The sequence below is a fragment of the Thalassophryne amazonica genome, chromosome 13 (genome assembly GCF_902500255.1).
Source record: "Thalassophryne amazonica chromosome 13, fThaAma1.1, whole genome shotgun sequence".
Lineage (NCBI taxonomy): Eukaryota > Metazoa > Chordata > Actinopteri > Batrachoidiformes > Batrachoididae > Thalassophryne > Thalassophryne amazonica.
Window position 1 is genome coordinate 47,739,509 of NC_047115.1, and position 18,113 is coordinate 47,757,621.

Sequence of the window (18,113 nt, forward strand, 5' to 3'; positions counted from 1 at the left end):
GGTGAAGATTCTATCGGCGTCACACAGATTAAGGAGGATTACAACCGGATTAAAGACGGCCCACAGCGGCGGAGGGCACGCCGCGGTTCGAGCGGCCGTGGACAGGCTGAAACGACCAGATCATTTCTAAAGTGAAGGCTGTGTTGATCTGGGACGTCGTGTGACTACCAGAGAAATTGCAGAAAATGTGGACATCAGCACTTTTGTGGCACATTCCACTGTTACAGGAGATTTTGTAATGAAAGACGTGCGGAGGAATTTGTGCGGAGGAATTCGCGCGTCGGGACGGAGCCGCTCATGGCGCACAACAAAAAACACCTCTGTGTTGGAAGTCTCACAGGACATGTTGTGGCATGCCCAGCTGTTACACAATTTCTCGGATACTCACTCGACTGAAAAGCCACCAAAAGCCGTCTAAATCTTCCGAATGGTTTCCAACACGGAGGTGTTTTTTGTTGTGCGCCATGAGCGGCTCCGTCCCGACGCGCGAATTCCTCCGCGTGTCTTTCATTACAAAATCTCCTGTAACAGTGGAATGTGCCGCAAAAGTGCTGATGTCCACATTTTCTGCGATTTCTCTGGTAGTCACACGATGTCCCGGATCAACACAGCCTTCACTTTGGAAATGATCTGGTCGTTTCAGCCTGTCGATGGCCGCTCGAAGCGCGGCGCGCTCTCCGCTGCTGTGGGCCGTCTTTAATCCGGTTGTAATCCTCCTTAATCTGTGTGACGCCGATAGAATCTTCACCGAAAGCCATCGGAATTTTCCGAATGGTTTCCACCTGGCTGTCTCACACAGTTTCTGAAAAAATTTTCATGGAACAAAGCGGCAGTCGCTCAGCCATTTCCCTGACAATGAAAATCCAACGAGAGGGCTGGACCAGTGCTCACTCAAAGCCTGTCCACAGGCGAATGATGCAACCGACAGGCGTGAAAAAACTCACGCATGCGCACGAAGGTTCAAGCTTGGCTGATGCAAGCGCACATGATTCAAATCCATATAGTTTTTGAAAAAAATAAAAAGGTCTGTTACTTTTCGGACAGACCTCGTGTATGTTATATCTTAACTTTGCACAAATGCCAGTATTGACATTAATGGAGTTATTCTATCAGTATTTATGTTATTTTTACACCAAACCATAAGTCAGCGTTGCTTTATTTTCCAAGACCTCGGCCTGAGAGCAGCATTGTGATTGGGTAGAGAGTTGAGCTTCATAGCTCCTCTCAGCTTGTCTGTCTGTGCTGGAAGCCATGTAGTAAACTGAAGCTTCCAGCAGGGGGCAGGGTGCTCAAAGACAAAAGTGCTGACTCATTGTTTGGGTCTGCGGTCACGTTTGATGCTTCCAAAAGTGATCGTGGTGTTGAAACTCAAAATCAGCTTGTTAGTAGTTGCAAGTGTACCGGAGACAATACTGGAATTTATCGGTTATCGGTTATCTGTAACTTCCGATACATTTTTGGGTGGTTTATTGTTTTATCTTTATCAAAGACAACTTTTCAGTTATCTGATTATCTGTTACTGAAGTTAATTTTTTGGTTATCTGTGCCCACCACTGGGTATATGATGTGCATTGGGAAGGAGCATCAGCTTAGATATTTTGGCCATTAGGTGCATTTCTCTGTGCTTGATGCAGCACACAGGTGCCTGAGTATTTAGCACCCCAACAGCTGGAGAAGGCCAAGGGGATGCTAAAGTTTCACCTGGATGTGGCAAATTGTTGGTTATATAACAGTTGTTGGAATGGACCGGTTGTCTGTCTGGGTAATTGCCATCAAGAACCCAAGGTGGTTCAGTGGTGTCATGGGTGCAGCGAAGTGCAGCACCACTGCATGCTTCCAGACTTGACTTGACTCAGTCTCCATCCCAGTTTATAAATTTGGAGGTAAAAAAGTTGGAATGTAAACTGTCTTCATAATAACATATAATAAGCATGTAATAGGAGTATAACCATAGGTTACATGAGATCAGTGGTAGAATATAACACCAGACCCTAGAATTAAACAACGATCAGAAATGAATCATCTAAAGATATTCATAATGTTGCCATTACTTAACTTTGGCTTATTTAAGCCTGTGTTTGGATGTGAGGCACAAGCCAAAGGATAATGTTATAGCTTCATGTAAATAGCTATGCAGCTTGTTTAATACACTTTACTTTCTTGAGTCTGTTGATGAAGTCTAACATAAGTTACTTTGGTAACACTTTACTTGAAGGTATCGTCATAATCGTGACATGACACTGTCACAACTGTTACATGACACAGTCATCATGAATGTATCATAAACATTATGTCAATGTCATAAATGTTTATGACTGCTGTCATGAAGTGTCATTCGGTTTTTGGCATGACAAGTTGACATTTTTTGGGTTGTCTTGATTATGACAACTTGGCATTCATCAACGCGACATAACCAGAAGTTGTCTTTGTCATGACAGCTTGACTATAAACTTGGTTGGGACGTCCTTATTATGACAACTTGACATTAATCAAAGGGACATCACCAGAAGTTGTCTTTGTCATAACAACTTGACAATAAATTTGTTTGGGATGTCCTTAGCATTTTGATTTGTCTTTAACATATCATGAATTCCATTCCAAATGCACACTGCAGTGTGCTGCAACAGCTCCAGGCATTGCACCTTTGGCTACTCCAGCATCCCATGGTCCACAGCCACAAATCTCTGGGAATACCGTAGGTACCTCGGGCAGAGAGAAAAAGCAGAATCATTTGGCTGGAAAAAACACACATAAGCTATAATTCATCAGCAGAAAATCAAAAGGAAAACACATCACTGGCTGCTGGCCCTAAACTTCACCAGCAGATCCAGAATTTAGATGAAATTGAAGCCAAGACCTGTTACGTTGCTAATAAGATGAATTTAAAAGGATAGAAAACATAACTCCATAATTTCACTAATATCAAGTTGTCATAATAAGAACATCCCAAATAAATTTAATGTCACGTTGTCATAATAAGAACATCCCAAACAAATTTAATGTCAAGTTGTCATAATAAGAACATCCAAATAAATTTAATGTCAATTTGTCATGGAAAAGACATTTTCTGGGCATGTCACTTTGATTAATGTCAGGTTGTGATAATAAGGACATCCCAACCAAATTTAATGTCAAGTTGTCATAATAAGAACATCCCAAACAAATTTAATGTCAAGTTGTCATAATAAGAACATCCCAAATAAATTTAATGTCAATTTGTCATGGAAAAGACATTTTCTGGGCATGTCACTTTGATTAATGTCAGGTTGTGATAATAAGGACATCCCAACCAAATTTAATGTCAAGTTGTCATAATAAGAACATCCCAAATAAATTTAATGTCAAGTTGTCATAATAAGAACATCCCAAACAAATTTAATGTCAAGTTGTCATAATAAGAACATCCCAAACAAATTTAATGTCAAGTTGTCATAATAAGAACATCCCAAACAAATTTAATGTCAAGTTGTCATAATAAGAACATCCCAAATAAATTTTATGTCAATTTGTCATGGAAAAGACATTTTCTGGTCATGTCACTTTGATTAATGTCAAGTTGTGATAATAAGGACATCCCAACCAAATTTAATGTCAAGTTGTCATAATAAGAACATCCCAAACAAATTTAATGTCAAGTTGTCATAAGAACATCCCAAACAAATTTAATGTCAATATGTCATAATAAGAACATCCCAAATAAATTGAATGTCACGTTGTCATAATAAGAACATCCCAAACAAATTTAATGTCAAGTTGTCATAATAAGAACATCCCAAACAAATGTAATGTCAATTGATCATGGAAAAGACATTTTGTGGTCATGTCACTTTGAGTAATGTCAAGTTGTGATAATAAGGACATCCCAACCAAATTTAATGTCAAGTTGTCATAATAAGAACATCCCAAACAAATTTAATGTCAAGTTGTCATAACCAAGACAACCCAAAAAATGTCTACTTGTCATGACAAAAAACAAATAACACTTAATGACAGCAGTCATAAACGCTTATGACATTGACATAATATTTATGACACATTCATGACTGTGGCATGTTACAGTTCTAACTGTGCCATGTCATGATTATAACTACACCTTCAAGTAAAGTGTTAGTGTTACGTTCTAACTTTTCCCTTAAGTTACAATTTAAGTAACTACCGTTAGCTAACATCTGCATTAGCCACCATTAGCTAACTAATGTGGACATAGCCACAGGTACAGAATATGTATCACAGGCGATCAAGGCGACAGATATGTGCCAGTTCTGTACATGACGTAATAATAAAAGTATGTGGTGCTGCCACACTGAAAATTGGAAAAATGAGGAAAAAATATTTTCAGAGAAACAGGTTTTATTTTTTGACAAATTTTGTTGTTCAGAGTAAGATATTACTTACCTGAGTTGAAATGCACAGAGCATACATAGGCATTTATTCCTGCCCTCATTTACAGGTCTGTTGCATTTCTGGTAATTAAGCACTGCAATACAGTGTTAATACGTTGTTAACATAGTAACAACAGGGTTCTATTTGAAGCAGCAGGACCTTTGTGGCCAGGACGACGGTGGGGGATCGAACCCACGCGGCTCGCACCAAAAGACCGTTCCTCTACCAGGTCAGCCAAAGGGGAACTCCCCGTTAGCCAAGCTAGCGGGAACGTCTTTTTAATTGGGACCCGGGACTTTCATCCCGCTACACATCTCCCCACCATTTTTGACTTCGTCCCGAAGTCACAGGTGCATGTTAGCATACTCTGTGATCCACATCCTGTTTGTGACACCAGATTGAAGCAGCAGGACCTTCGTGACCAGGACGACGATGGGGGATCGAACCCATGCGGCTCGCACCAAAAGACCGTTCCTCTACCAGGTCAGCCAAAGGGGAACTCCCCGTTAGCCAAGCTAGCGGGAACGTCTTTTCAATTGGGACCCGGGACTTTCATCCCGCTACATATTGTAGGAATGCCACGGACTCAATACTCATCATCACCCTCCCCTCTCTGGATACTTCCTCCGTAGGGTGCGTCAATTGTATCCAGTAGGTGCTAAAAGTTTGTTCTGTCCATCATCTTTCTCCTTGACTGCTGGGCATCCATACCCAGCAGTCTCTAAAATCTGGTCCAACTCATGGAATGTTCATCAAAACATATTTGTTTTCTAATATGGCCATTGTGCATCCTGTGGATGTGTGCCAGGTATTTTAATTGCTGTTTTAAGCAAAAGGACTTGATTGATGTAGTTCCAGTAATACGGTGCAGGTCCGCGTTCGAGAATTTAAACTTCCACTGCTGGTTCTTGTCGTTCACATTTCCAACTCCATCATCCTTCCATCATCATCCAAGGTTTATACCCTCCCTTTACCATCTTCCTCAGAAAACTGTACCAAACCATTTGGACCTTTGCATCTTCTTTTTCAGTCAAGTTCCAGGTCTGAACACTGTACAAGAGTTGTGATCTCACACATGCAGTGAGGAACTTTACTCTAGTGGAAAGGTGTATATGATGATCTTTAAGCACGTGTTTGTGCTCGTTCCATTTTTCAAATACAGCACCAATTTCAGAATCAAAGGTCTGTGAGTTGTCATCTGAGTTTGTGATGTAAAACAGAGGTATCGGAAACTTCTCACATTCTTTAATGCCACCGACATCCATGAGGCTCTCTTGGTTCTTGGTGGCTTCATCACCATTTGAAGGCCATCGTTTCTGTTTGTGTATAAGATATTATCAGTCCACACTGAGTATATTTGTTGTCATAAATCCGGAGGATGGCTTTTAGTTCTTCTATTGACTCTACAAAGATGGCGTAGTCATCTGCATATAGAAGCTCCATTATTCTACCCTCACCTCTCACTTGTGTTTTTCCGGAGTTGCCTTGGTGATACATCATTAGGGATACAATATTTGATTTTGAAGCCTGTCTCTGGATATAACTTCTCCACTTCATGTCGAGCAATCCCCACCACAAGGTCCATTTCCCCTATTGAGATATCCCATAATCCTTTGCGCACCAGAGTCACTGTCATCTAAACAACAGAGAATCCACATGACAACAATTGAAAATTAGCATTATACTACCAAAATGTAAATTTTTATGCTTTTCATCATGTTAATAAGAGACTGCATGCATGAGACCCTGAAAACTTGCTAAAACAAATATTACAAATATTCTGTATCTGCTATGTTTAAACTATGTGGAATTTAATAAACGCAAACCGAATTTCAGATATTTTATATATATTACTCTGGAACAAAGACAAACAGTGCTGTAAAGGATAATAAGCAGGACATTAAAGGGCAAACTTCACTTTCCCCCAGTATGGCATGAACAGGAAGCGATCGTGGCTCACAGCAACTCCCATTGAAAATAACGGAGAAACAACCTGAGCTTCTGCCATGTTTACATAAAAAAAACAATAATGTCTATAAACCCAGTTTTAGGCACAATATAGAAAGAGTTTTATGTTGCGATGTTATTGCTGTTGTCCATGTGCAGCAATTAAAGTGCAGCCTAACCAGAGCATCTCAATGCAGTTCTCAGTGTTATTGACATCTCGCAGAGCAGCGACCTCTTCAAAGTTTTGTGAGATTTTGTGGGATTTGAAACCTCAACAGGGCAAATATAGATATTAAATAGAGTCAGAGACTCTCTATCATTGTGCATGCATGCCACTACCATTTTTGAATATGAATGCAACTGAATGCAAATCACAGGAGAAGAAAAAAGGAGCAAACAAGGAGAATTTATAATCATTATTTATAGTTCATGGTCATTTTCCTCATACTCATTCCAAGTACAGGTCTCTGGAAAGCAGAACCGACTGACAGAATGACAGAACAAACACAGAACAGTTGAAATGGAGCTATTCTCCTCAGGTTTTGCATCAGTGCAATCACACATTGGACAATCTTCTGATACCACTTGGAAACACACCCAGCAATTATCTTAATCTCTGTTGTCAAGGTCATATTCTTCATTCTCACTTATATAAGGATTGAGGAGGAACGCAGTGATTCTACCAGTATCCTTAAAAAGGGAGCCACACACATTTTCAAGCCATGCCTGTCTGCAATCTTTAACTCCTTTGCAGTTTTTTGTTTTTTTTTTATTTTTTATTATTTTATTTTTTTTGTTGTTATTTTGGGGAAAGGTTTGGCTGCTACTGGTCTGGGATGATCTGTTTCGGTTCGGAATCTGTATAAAAACTATAGAGGAACACATGTATAAACAGGGAAGAATCAAATTGTCAAACTAAAAAAAAGAAAAAAAATGTAGATGTCTTCATAAAATCTATGTCTAGCAACATTTAATAACACTTATGTTATCTTTTTGTCCTTTTTTCCTGTTAAAGTTTTATTCAAAAATGGTTGAGGAGCAGTTATAGTTTGCATTGTCTATACAACAGGCTATAAAACACCACTTTGTCACAGTCCAGAAAGCACATATAGATGTGGTTGTACTGTATATAAACATATGTACTGTAATAAGATAATTTTGCGTGCATGGCTCCCAAGTGATCATGTCCAAGACTTCTCCAGAATTCTGAGGAAACCATCCTTTGAGTCCACACCATGCGAAAACGAAGGCCTCCAAAATTCCTTACTGTATGTAACCTTTCAAAACAGTCTTAAAAAACTGCAATCCAATCTTATCTTTGCTCTATGGCAGCTCCGTCAGCCAGGTATAAGTCTGTGCAGGCCGTCGTTGCTTCTTTACTTTAAGTACTTTGGCTGAGTCCCAGGCATCCGGCTGGGACGTTTTTCTCTCTCACCTGACTTTTCTCTCTGTTCCTTCGCACTACATGTTTGGCATGTTTTTGTATTCATTTATGCATTGTGTCATGTCCTCTTGGAAACAGTCTCAACAACACAAATACAGGCAATGTAATTGAAAACGTTACAGCTGCAATGCTGAATCTCCCCTGCAAAGTGCGTTTGGGCTCCTTTGTTTACAACAAACAAGGGAGTTAGACAGCATGATCCTGGTTCGGGATACAAGTCATTAATGATTTCATGTTTGTTTGACTTGTTAGATATGCGTTCGGTTCAGTTTTAACTGTGACAGGCATTTCCCATCAACACTACATTTTGATGTCATGTCCATTGCTGACTGCTAAAGAAGTATAATGTTAAATTTCTGATATTTACTTGTCAGAGCATTGTCATATAGGAAAAATGACTATATAATGTTTTTATTGTTCATCTTTGTTATTATACTGTACACATGATAATGTCCTGATTTGTCTTTTAGATAAATGTTAAATTGGTCGTACAAAGACCAAAACACTGGCAATCACACATAGTACTCCTTGTCCTTGTTCTTCTTGTTCTTGCTTGAGGTCTTTGTGGTGTTGACTGGTTTCTCTTTGACCACAGTACCGTTGGACTGTGCTGAGTTGCTGATGTAGTTGCGACTCTCATCGACATGGTAGGAACCCTCATCTCTATTTCGGTATTTGTACATAGCATAAAGGAGGATGAGAATGCACAGCGCCGCTGCTGCAACAATGCCAACCACCATTCCTGTTGTGCTGCTAGACTCCCGGAAGACCTCTGATGTCCCTGGGTAACCCTTGGGTCCGGCACCTGTAGGGTTGGCTGCAACAGAGATAGAGATATTATTATTATTATTATTATTATTAGCAGAATAATGGTGGATGCATCCACTGTAATCCATCTGAAATTCCACAAAACCAAAATACTTAAAATATATATTTTCATTCATTCATTCATGCATTCAGTCTATGTTGTGGTGGCAGAAGACCAAGCAGCCCATTTCACACTGCCCTGTCCTCAGCCAGGTCCTCTAACACTTCCTGGGGGATCCTGAGGTGTTTCCAAGCCAGCTGGGAAATAAAATCCCTCTAGCGAGTCCTGGACCTTCCACAGGGCCCTCCTGCCAAGTGGATATGCCTGGAAGATCAACCGACAGAGACGAGCAAGGGCATCTTCACCAGATGCCCAAACCACGACTCTCACGTAACATCATGCTAATGGGAACCATATAACACAATACTAATGGGCGAAGGTTAGCATGAGCTGAGAGTGCCTCCACTGTGAGAAATGGGATTCCAGGGTGCTGAAAAACAATTTAATACCCCGGACACACAGCAACAGTGATAGCTGGACGAAGGATTAAAAAGTAAAAAAAAAAAAAAAAAATCACTGACAAAAGGTGGATGAAAGATCTTACATAGGAATGAAACAAAACCAAAATGAATCAAAGAAAACCGAAGCCAACGTCAACCTCAACACTTTAAATGAAACCAAAACGAAACACGCATGATTGCGTGACCGAAAGCATGTATAAAACTGAGCCCGGCCAGCCTTGTCCTCATTTTCACAGTACTTGCAGGTGCAAGATTTAGTTTGCCTTGACAACAGGTGAGAGATTTTGTTTGTCTTCACAACAAATATTATTTATCTTCACATTCTGAGTCACATTCTGAGTTCTTGCGGCATCTGTACCTTGTTGTATACTTTTTCTGTGATAGTACTTGTCCTGATGAGCACCTTTGATGAGTTCATGGCATCAGCCATGGGGAACTGTCATGTCAGACGAAGGCTACTCTCGAAGACACGCACACGCAGGCCAGCTACAAATGGTTGAAATGTGTGTAAATAGTTAAAGTAGTTGATAAAATGTTCTTAACGCTATTGTTGCTGTATGAAAACATTGCTTTCTTATCCCAAAAACAAACAAATCATTAGCAATACAAGGATGTTTCATTCAGCTTGTGAAGCTTTAGTTATTGATTCGTTCAGATGTCACTGCATTCGTCAACATTCATTCAATATGTCAGACTTGACATGTTGAACGAAGTTGGACAAAAGTGAAACAAAACACTAAAGTTATGAAAACTAAGCAAATGAAAACAGTCAAGAATGAAAGCAAAATGAAATATGAATTGAGGTTGTCTGCGATATTTGTTCAAATTTTTCATCAGTTTAAAAATTCTGATGATTGCCACCTGTAGGAACGAAGCTGAATGAAGGGTAAAACGATGCCTCCGAAAGTCAACAAAAGTTCAGATTTCTTGTTTCATTTGGACTTAGTTGTCCTTTGTTAGTCCTGTGTGACTGGGGCTTTAGAGGTATAATTTTGCTTGGAAAAGTGTTACTGCACATATTCAGGTCATTTTTCAAGCTCCCTGTAAAAATGACAATCTAACACTGTATGTTTTTTGAGATGGTGCCAGACAGAAATTTAACAGAGACAGAAGTTTGGGCCCTACGGAATTATGCTGCAGATTAATAATATTGTCAGATGTATGCAAAGCAAACACACTTTTCTCTTCCTACTTTCTCTTCCTCTAACAAATGTTTCCACATCTACTCTTACTGCATCAACAGCCCACTTCCACAGCTCCCTGTATGACCCAAATTGGCACCAAGCCATGCAGTTAAACTATTCTGGATGATATTCAACATGCTTTCTGAGCTGAAACACGTCCTCCTGTGAATACTGGTGACACCAATGCAATCCCTAGAACCTTTCAGCGTCTTCTGAAAAAACTTCAACATTCTATTTGCGTCCTTTGTTGTGTCTATGTTTGCAGGTGCCCCCATCCAGATTGCATGTAATCGCCCGTGAAACAGATTTTTAAAAGTCTAGCCAGATTAATTCTGGGACACCAAGCAGACGGCAGTCTGCAGGACTACTTTAAAAGATGTGCAGACAACGTACTAGACACCACATCATTCACACAAATTTATTCAGAGCTCTCAACATAAAAGTTAAAACTCTGGTTTTAAACAGACAAGTAATATGTCTCAAGTCACAAGGGAGCTAAATCTAAATAATCAGGCCAACAAAGCTAAATGATATCTCCGCAGAACTGGGACTTTCTTGGCCACTGATAGAATTTACCAGTTATGTTGATAAAAAGTAAGCAACCCAGGTCCATGTGGAAAAGCAGAATTTAGTCATTATGAGTGTAATTTTAAACAGCTTATGTTGTGTAGTGGAAGCTGAGTTTTTGCACAAAAGTGATATGATCATTTTTAACATGTTGGTGTAAAGTGTCTGACAGCTGTGTTTATGTATACTTAGCCAGCCCAAGAAGAAAGTGTATTACAGTAATAGAATCTGCTTGAAACATGCACTAAGAATCCTTTACATACAGTCTCACTATTGCTGGTGTTAAATAATCCTCTTTTGTTGGATTTACTGAACAAACCCATTCATTAATTACTCAAGAAACATTAAAAAAAACACACACACATGGATTTACTTGTATATAAGATTAGCTCAGCTTGGTATAAAATACACTGTTACATGATGGAAAATTTACATTACCACGTCCTTGCAACCCGATTTGGATCTTTTGTTTTCACATGGCACATATCGGTTCTGCACATTAACCATGTAAAATTATTTCTTTTTTTTTTTTTTTTTCCATCCCAGAACTGGCGGCACAGTGGCTTAGTGGTTAGCACTGTTGCACTGTTCGGCTTGGGACTCCGGCGAAAGCTGTCACATCTCTTCCTCTCTCCTCTCTCTTCCTCTGTCTCTGCTCAACCTTCAAAGTTCCTACTTCACTGGACTGTGAAGTTCTTCAAACTATATTGGATTAACCATGGAATTGATCAGCTGGTCTCTGAACGCTATTGACACCATTTTTTTCAACAAGGAAATCAGGACTGGGGGACCCTGTGTGTCCAGATGGAATCTACCCTGCGGGCTATGTTCTCAATGCTTGGGAGAAATGGTGTGTTGCGTGCTTGGCACCACTCTCTGTGGAAGATGTCGAAGATTTATTTATATTTGGTTTGATCGTGGGAGGGCTGGTACTTATTGGTTTATGTGCTGCCCTGACCTACTGGATAATTGGCAAGATGGTTGCTCAATTCGGATGACGGTCTGTCTTAAAGTTATTAAGTTCAACTTGTAATAATTGTGGATTAATTGTATTTTTGTCTGAGGTGATTGTGTGGGAAGAAATTTTGTTGTACTTGTAATAACAATAAATCTATCTATCTATCTATCTAGCTATCTGTCTAGCTATCTATCTGTCTCAGAGCAAGAAGGTCAGCCTTTCTGTGTGGAGTTTGCATGTTCGCCCCAAGTTTGAATGGGTTTCCTCTGGGTGCTCTGCTTCCTCCTACTTCCATGGACATTAGGTGTAGTGGAACCTTTAAATTGACTGTAGGTGTGCATGCAGGTGTGCATGTGTATGTCTGTCTACAGTGCTATATGTAGCCCTGCAATAGACTGGTGTCTTGTACAGGGTGTACCATGACTTATGCCCTATGATTGCTGTGGTAGGCTCCAGCCCCCCATGACCCTTGATTACAGTAAGTGGGTATAGAAAATGAATGAATGAATCAACCATTCACAGAGCAGATTTGGGCCACATGATATTTGAAAATACGACTGACAGGTGAGACTTTCCTTGTTATTCAGATTCATCCTCGTTTGCACACCGTGCAACAAATGGTTGAATCCTTTTTCACCATTAGCACTGTTCATTAAGAACCACTCTTTCTCTCCCTTTCTATCTCCCTCCCTGTCTCTCATTTCTTTTTGTATAACACAAGTCATCGCAAAAAAAAAAAAAAAAAAAAAAGCATGAGGCTGAGCTGCTTTGCTTTGTGTCTGTAATTTACCATATACCTTTCTGCCACCTGGTGGACATGCCTGGGATTGTTGTAGGAATTAATAAGAATTATCGTCAGATGCATGACCGAAATTTGTCTTTGAGGTAATGTGTAGCATGAAATGATCCTGTGTACGTTTCTTTCAATTCATCAGACATGAAGAGTCTCAAAATAGTTTTTTTTTTTTTCTTGCTGATTTTTAGATTATCCAGCAAATAGCTTTGTTAACCAGTATGTGTGTGTGTCCATAACACAATGGGAATCATCACTCCAGTTTACAAGGTTGCTTATGGTAGTGAATGGATGCATTTCTCTTCAAGGCAAGGATCAATATCTGTTTAATGTTGAGAAACATTGCAGATATTGTGCCTTGAGCCTGCTTGCTGATGCTAAAAGTAGACTTGTTAGCTGATCAGATTTTGTTTAAGTTTAACGATATGCTGAAGATAGCAAAAATCGATCATTCACGATACTGAAGGAAGCAGCATATAATTCTCAAGATGAAAGGGTCCCAATAAAATGTTTGATTTACATCTGGAATAAATAAATAAAACTATGGAATCACTTATTTAGCAGCCGGTCTGCTCTGTGTAAGCCCCATTCCATCAGATCTCAGAGGCTAAGCAGTGCAGGACCTGGTTAGTACTTGGATGGGAGACATCTCTGGAACACCAAGCAGCTGTATGTGTTTCTCCAGGTAAAACTGGAGTTGCGTCAGGAAGGGCAAAGGTAAGTAAATTTTATTATTTTCTCGTAATTTTACTCTTAAGCTTAGCTATTTTTTTAATTATTTTATTTGTGATGCCTAAACATCTTTTTGTGTTTCTAGTCCCTCTGTTATGTTGTGGATCCTTGCAAAGCATGTGTTTTTTTTTGTTTGTTTTTTTCCTAATGTGGGTAGTGTGAATTGGATGCAGGAAAACACGTTGTCAAATGAAATTTTTGCATGTGTAGTAGGTTATATTTGTTTGTGTTTCCTCACCTTGCAAAATGCTTTTTTATGTAATTGAACAGCATTTCCAGTGCTAAAATAACACCATAAACTGTCTATATGTACCTATGTTTCTGTTAAGGTTCTTTTATGTGGTGAGTGATCTCAAAAAGAACTGGACAGGAAACGGACTTCAGAATTTAGATGTTGTATTGAAAGGTGCCTACACTGATAACAGAATCATCTAAGCTACACTGGAGTCTTCGAACAAACCACATGCAATGTTTGGACAAAGAGCCACGATTTTTCCCTGAGCCAATCTTTCATTCCTGAGTCAAGGCCAGCCCCCATGTGGCCGGTCCTTAGCCTGTTGTGAATCAATGACTATATAATTGGCTGCAAAGTGAAGTAGGCGGGTATAAGCGGGTGTCATGCACACGCTGCGTTCAAGGTGGTATGTAAAAATTTAATGGTGTATATGTATGTCGGTGTGCAACAAATCAGAGTGTTCCATCATGTCATTCCAAATGAATGCAAATACTTTGGTTTTATCAATTAGACAGCTATAAAAAGCAGTTAGGTTAAGATCAGATAATAGCACCAAATACAAGGACATTTTGGATGTGTGTCAGTGATTTTGTGGTATGCATCATGGAACACTTTGACAACTCCCCCTGTTGACGTGACATAAGTCACATCACTAAAGAAAAAGTGCGATGTAAAAAAAAAAAAAACAAATAGAGAAAAGAAACCAAAAGACAAGACAATGTGAAAATGTCAAAAGTTTTAATTTTGCACATCAAAAATGGAAATGTTATCTCTGCCACTGTATGAAGTCTTAAAGACAATACTTCACATTGTTGACAAAAATTCAAAATTACAGCAAAACTGAAAGGAAATCACCCACTGGAGAAATTAAAGATAAAGATAAAGATCATCTTTATTTATCCCAAAGTAAATTATTAAAGTATGTAACTATTATGACTTGAGTGAAGAAATGCGTGAATTTTTGTCAACATATCAGCCTATCAGTTCCTGCAGGAACATTATTACAAGGATATTTAGTGAACTGTTTGTACATGAGAGTGCAAATAAGATGAGATATTGTTGAGACAAGCTGCTAAATTCAGAAGTGATTCTGTCAAGAACACTAAGGTGTTAATGATTCAAAGGCAAGCACAGTATAAAGCTCACAGCTTGCTTACATGTTTCCTGACACAGCCATGAAGGAACAGTTGACATTTCTAACATTCATTATCCATTCCAGCAGCATGCCACTGTCACATACTGTAGTCACTGAAAATAAATCTTTCAGAAAAGAAAAGAAAAAAACAAAAAAAACAAACAATTGCTCGTTTGACTCAGCAGATTCTGCTAAAGGCTGTACCCACTTCTCTTTTGAAATGGTGCCATTCAAGGGAACATATTCTGAAAGCACATCAGCCCCCTGATATTATTCAGTCCTCCTGGCACATCTCACTGTATTTTGTAGCCGTCATCAGTTCTGCTTAAGCCGTCTTTGTTGCGTTTGTGAAATCCAAACACTCAGTGCTATCAGTTGGAAATGAAAGCACCGTGGTTCCACTGGATTTGTCCAAAAATATGTGAGGGATTTACAGCTGGGTCCAGATCACAGTTATACTGATGAGGCGATGTTAAGCTCTAATTTGTATTTGTGCAAGATAAACCAACAATAAGATTATTTTCTCTGTTGACTGGACAGTTTCTATATATTAAATGTACATATTTACTTAGCGTTCCAGTGCTGTTTTGTAATGTGCGGATGCTGATTTAATCTTACAGAGGGACACTGAACACATTGCAGTAATGGGAATATAGCAGGAACACTTGAGCTAATACACAGGCCACTTTCTTACTCACCAACACACAGAGTACCAACTTAATGAACACTCATTATACTGTATATTGACACTTAGCACAGTGGAATCGGAGCATGAGATAATGAACAGGATGTAATGGTATATACAGTCATTTTTCTAAAGAGAGCCCTGACTTGGCCTCAACCCCCTGCACAACTAATGTGGTCTATGTGTGTGTGTGTGTGTGTATGCCACCCTCTGTCTCTGCCTGGAAAGTAACACTTTATTACTCGCTATTACATTCTTTCCCTGTAGGGGCAGCAGGTTGACAGGCAAGAAAAAAAAAAAAATAGGCATGAATGCAGAATCTAAAACTGTGTCATCACAAGTCTCTGGTTCACAGCTTTTGGATGGACTGAAAAAAGGATCATTTTTCACTACACCCTGCTATTGAGGGGGGCACCATTACTGAGGTGTTACCTAGATTTACAGAATTTGATAGTATCTCACTAGGCGTACTGACGAAATTCGTAACATCTACAAAAAGCACAACCTGCTTATTTGATTCTGTACCAACAAAACTGTTTAAGGACCTGTGGCCCACTCTAGGGCAGACTGTTGGAAATTATTAATCTCTCTTTAACCTCTGTATCTGTTCCTAAATGTTTCAAATCTGCAGTGACTAAACCATTACTTAAGAAATGTAATTGACTCTAGTGTATTGAAAAATTATAGGCCGATATCAAATCTATCATTTTGCTCTAAAATTCTAGAAAAAGTGGTTTCACGGCAGCTCGTGGATTATCTTACTGAGAATAATCTTTCTGAGCCACTGCAGTCAGCTTTTAGAAAATATCATTCCACAGAGACGGCTCTCACTAAAGTGGTGAATGATCTTCTGCTTGCAATGGATTTGGACACTACTATAGTTCTGGTGCTGTTAGATCTCAGTGCTGTGTTTGATACCATGGATCATCATATTCTACTCGATAGGCTGGAGAATCATTTTGGGATTACTGGGAGTGCCCTTGCATGGTTGACATCATACCTGACCAGTAGTACACCACTGTGTTTTGTACAATAACACTATCTCATATCTTAGTGGCATGAAATTTGGGGCTCCACAGGGGTCCATCTTAGGCCCCCTGCTTTTCTCCCTTTATATAGCACCCATTGGGCACATATTGTTACATTTTGGAATTACCTTTCATTGCTATGCTGATGATACTCAGTTATGCATGCCGATAACTACTGGTAATCTCATCCACATAAAATCTTGAGAAGATTGGCTTGCACCAGTGAAAAGCTAGATGTCTAGCAATTTCCTGCTTTTAAACTTTGATAAGACTGAAATGATGGTTCTTGGTCCAGTGAAACACCGGCATCAATTTGACCAGCTAACACTTAGCCCAGGCTCGTGTGTCATACATCACAGTGATAAAGTGAGGAACGTTGGGGTAGTTTTTGATCCTACATTGTCTTTGACCTCCATATTAGAGATATTACGAGGACTGCTTTCTTCCACCTGCAAAATATATTCAGGATTCGTCCCATCCTATCTATGGCTGATGCTGAGACCATGATTCATGCATTTGTCTCTTCAGATTGGACTACTGCAATGGTCTATTTTCTGGTTTACCACAGTCCAGCATTAGGGGTCTCCAGTTGGTTCCAAATGCTGCTGCCACACTGTTGATAGGAAGCAGAAAGTTCAACCACATTACACCCATTTTGGCATCTCTTCACTGGCTTCCTGTCCCTGTGAGATCAGATTTTAAGGTTCCACTACTAACTTATAAAATTGTTCATGGACTGGCTCCTCCCTACTTAGCTGACCTACTTAAACCCTATATACCGGCCTGGGCTCTACATTGTTAGGGCACAGGACTACTTTTTGTTCCTAGGGTGAATAAAACATCTGTGGGTCACAGAGCTTTCTCTTATTGTCCACCTGCTTTGTGGATGATCTCCCTGCATCAATAAAACAGTCAGATTCTGTTCAAGTCCAGAATTAAGACACACTTATTTTCTCTTTCATATGGATAGCATACTGGCATAGTATGTTACTATGTTTTCCCTTTTAAATTCATTTTATTAGGAAACAGAGCGGGTCGTGGCCTCAACTTTATCGAAGGGCCCCTTCACACATAGTACAAATGTGTTCGACTTGCGCATGAAGCAGGAATCATATGCAAAATGTGTAAAATTATAGCTGCCTCTAAGTCCTCGTACACCTGTTTCTACAGCTATTTGCGCACAGCAGCGGCTGAAAGACAGAGTGTGCGCTGTGAGAACGCCAGTGAACCCTCTCATGGCAGGTGTGGGCCAAATTCCAGCTGACACACATGAACATCTAACACTTTGGCACTTAGAAAATGTGCGGCCATTCGCACTATCATCATGAAAACAGTCAGCAGATGATCACCGTCAAGCTGGATGTGAAATCTGTCTCAGTCTCCCCACGACTGTGGAGTTGTAAAAAGCCACAGACATGTGGTGCATGTGTCTCGCACGTGTTCGCGGGTGTCCCACACTTGCATAAAATGCCTATATGTATGTACAGATCTGATCACATGGGGGCCAGACAGCCAGGTCTGATCGCACACAGCATGGGGAGGGGCCTGTCAGCTGATCACAGCACACTGACAGCTGAATGACAGCTCAGTGCACACATTACAAACACAGAAACCACTGCCAGGACCGTTATATAAATAATTATGACAATACCTACATACGTAATTACATAACAAATAATGGAAATGAATGACC

General features: G+C 39.8%; 1 protein-coding gene across 10 annotated transcripts in view; it reads right to left on the minus strand.

The window, feature by feature from the left end:
* Positions 1 to 6,733: 6,733 nt before the first annotated feature.
* LOC117523030 (neurexin-1a-like) overlaps positions 6,734 to 18,113 on the minus strand; it is a 976,202-nt gene continuing 964,822 nt past the window's right edge. For all 10 annotated transcript variants that reach the window (XM_034184449.1, XM_034184443.1, XM_034184445.1 and 7 more), the window contains one exon: positions 6,734 to 8,591. In XM_034184449.1, the coding sequence (XP_034040340.1) occupies positions 8,287 to 8,591 (305 nt within the window). In that variant the 3' untranslated portion in view covers positions 6,734 to 8,286. The remainder of the gene's footprint in view (positions 8,592 to 18,113) is intronic.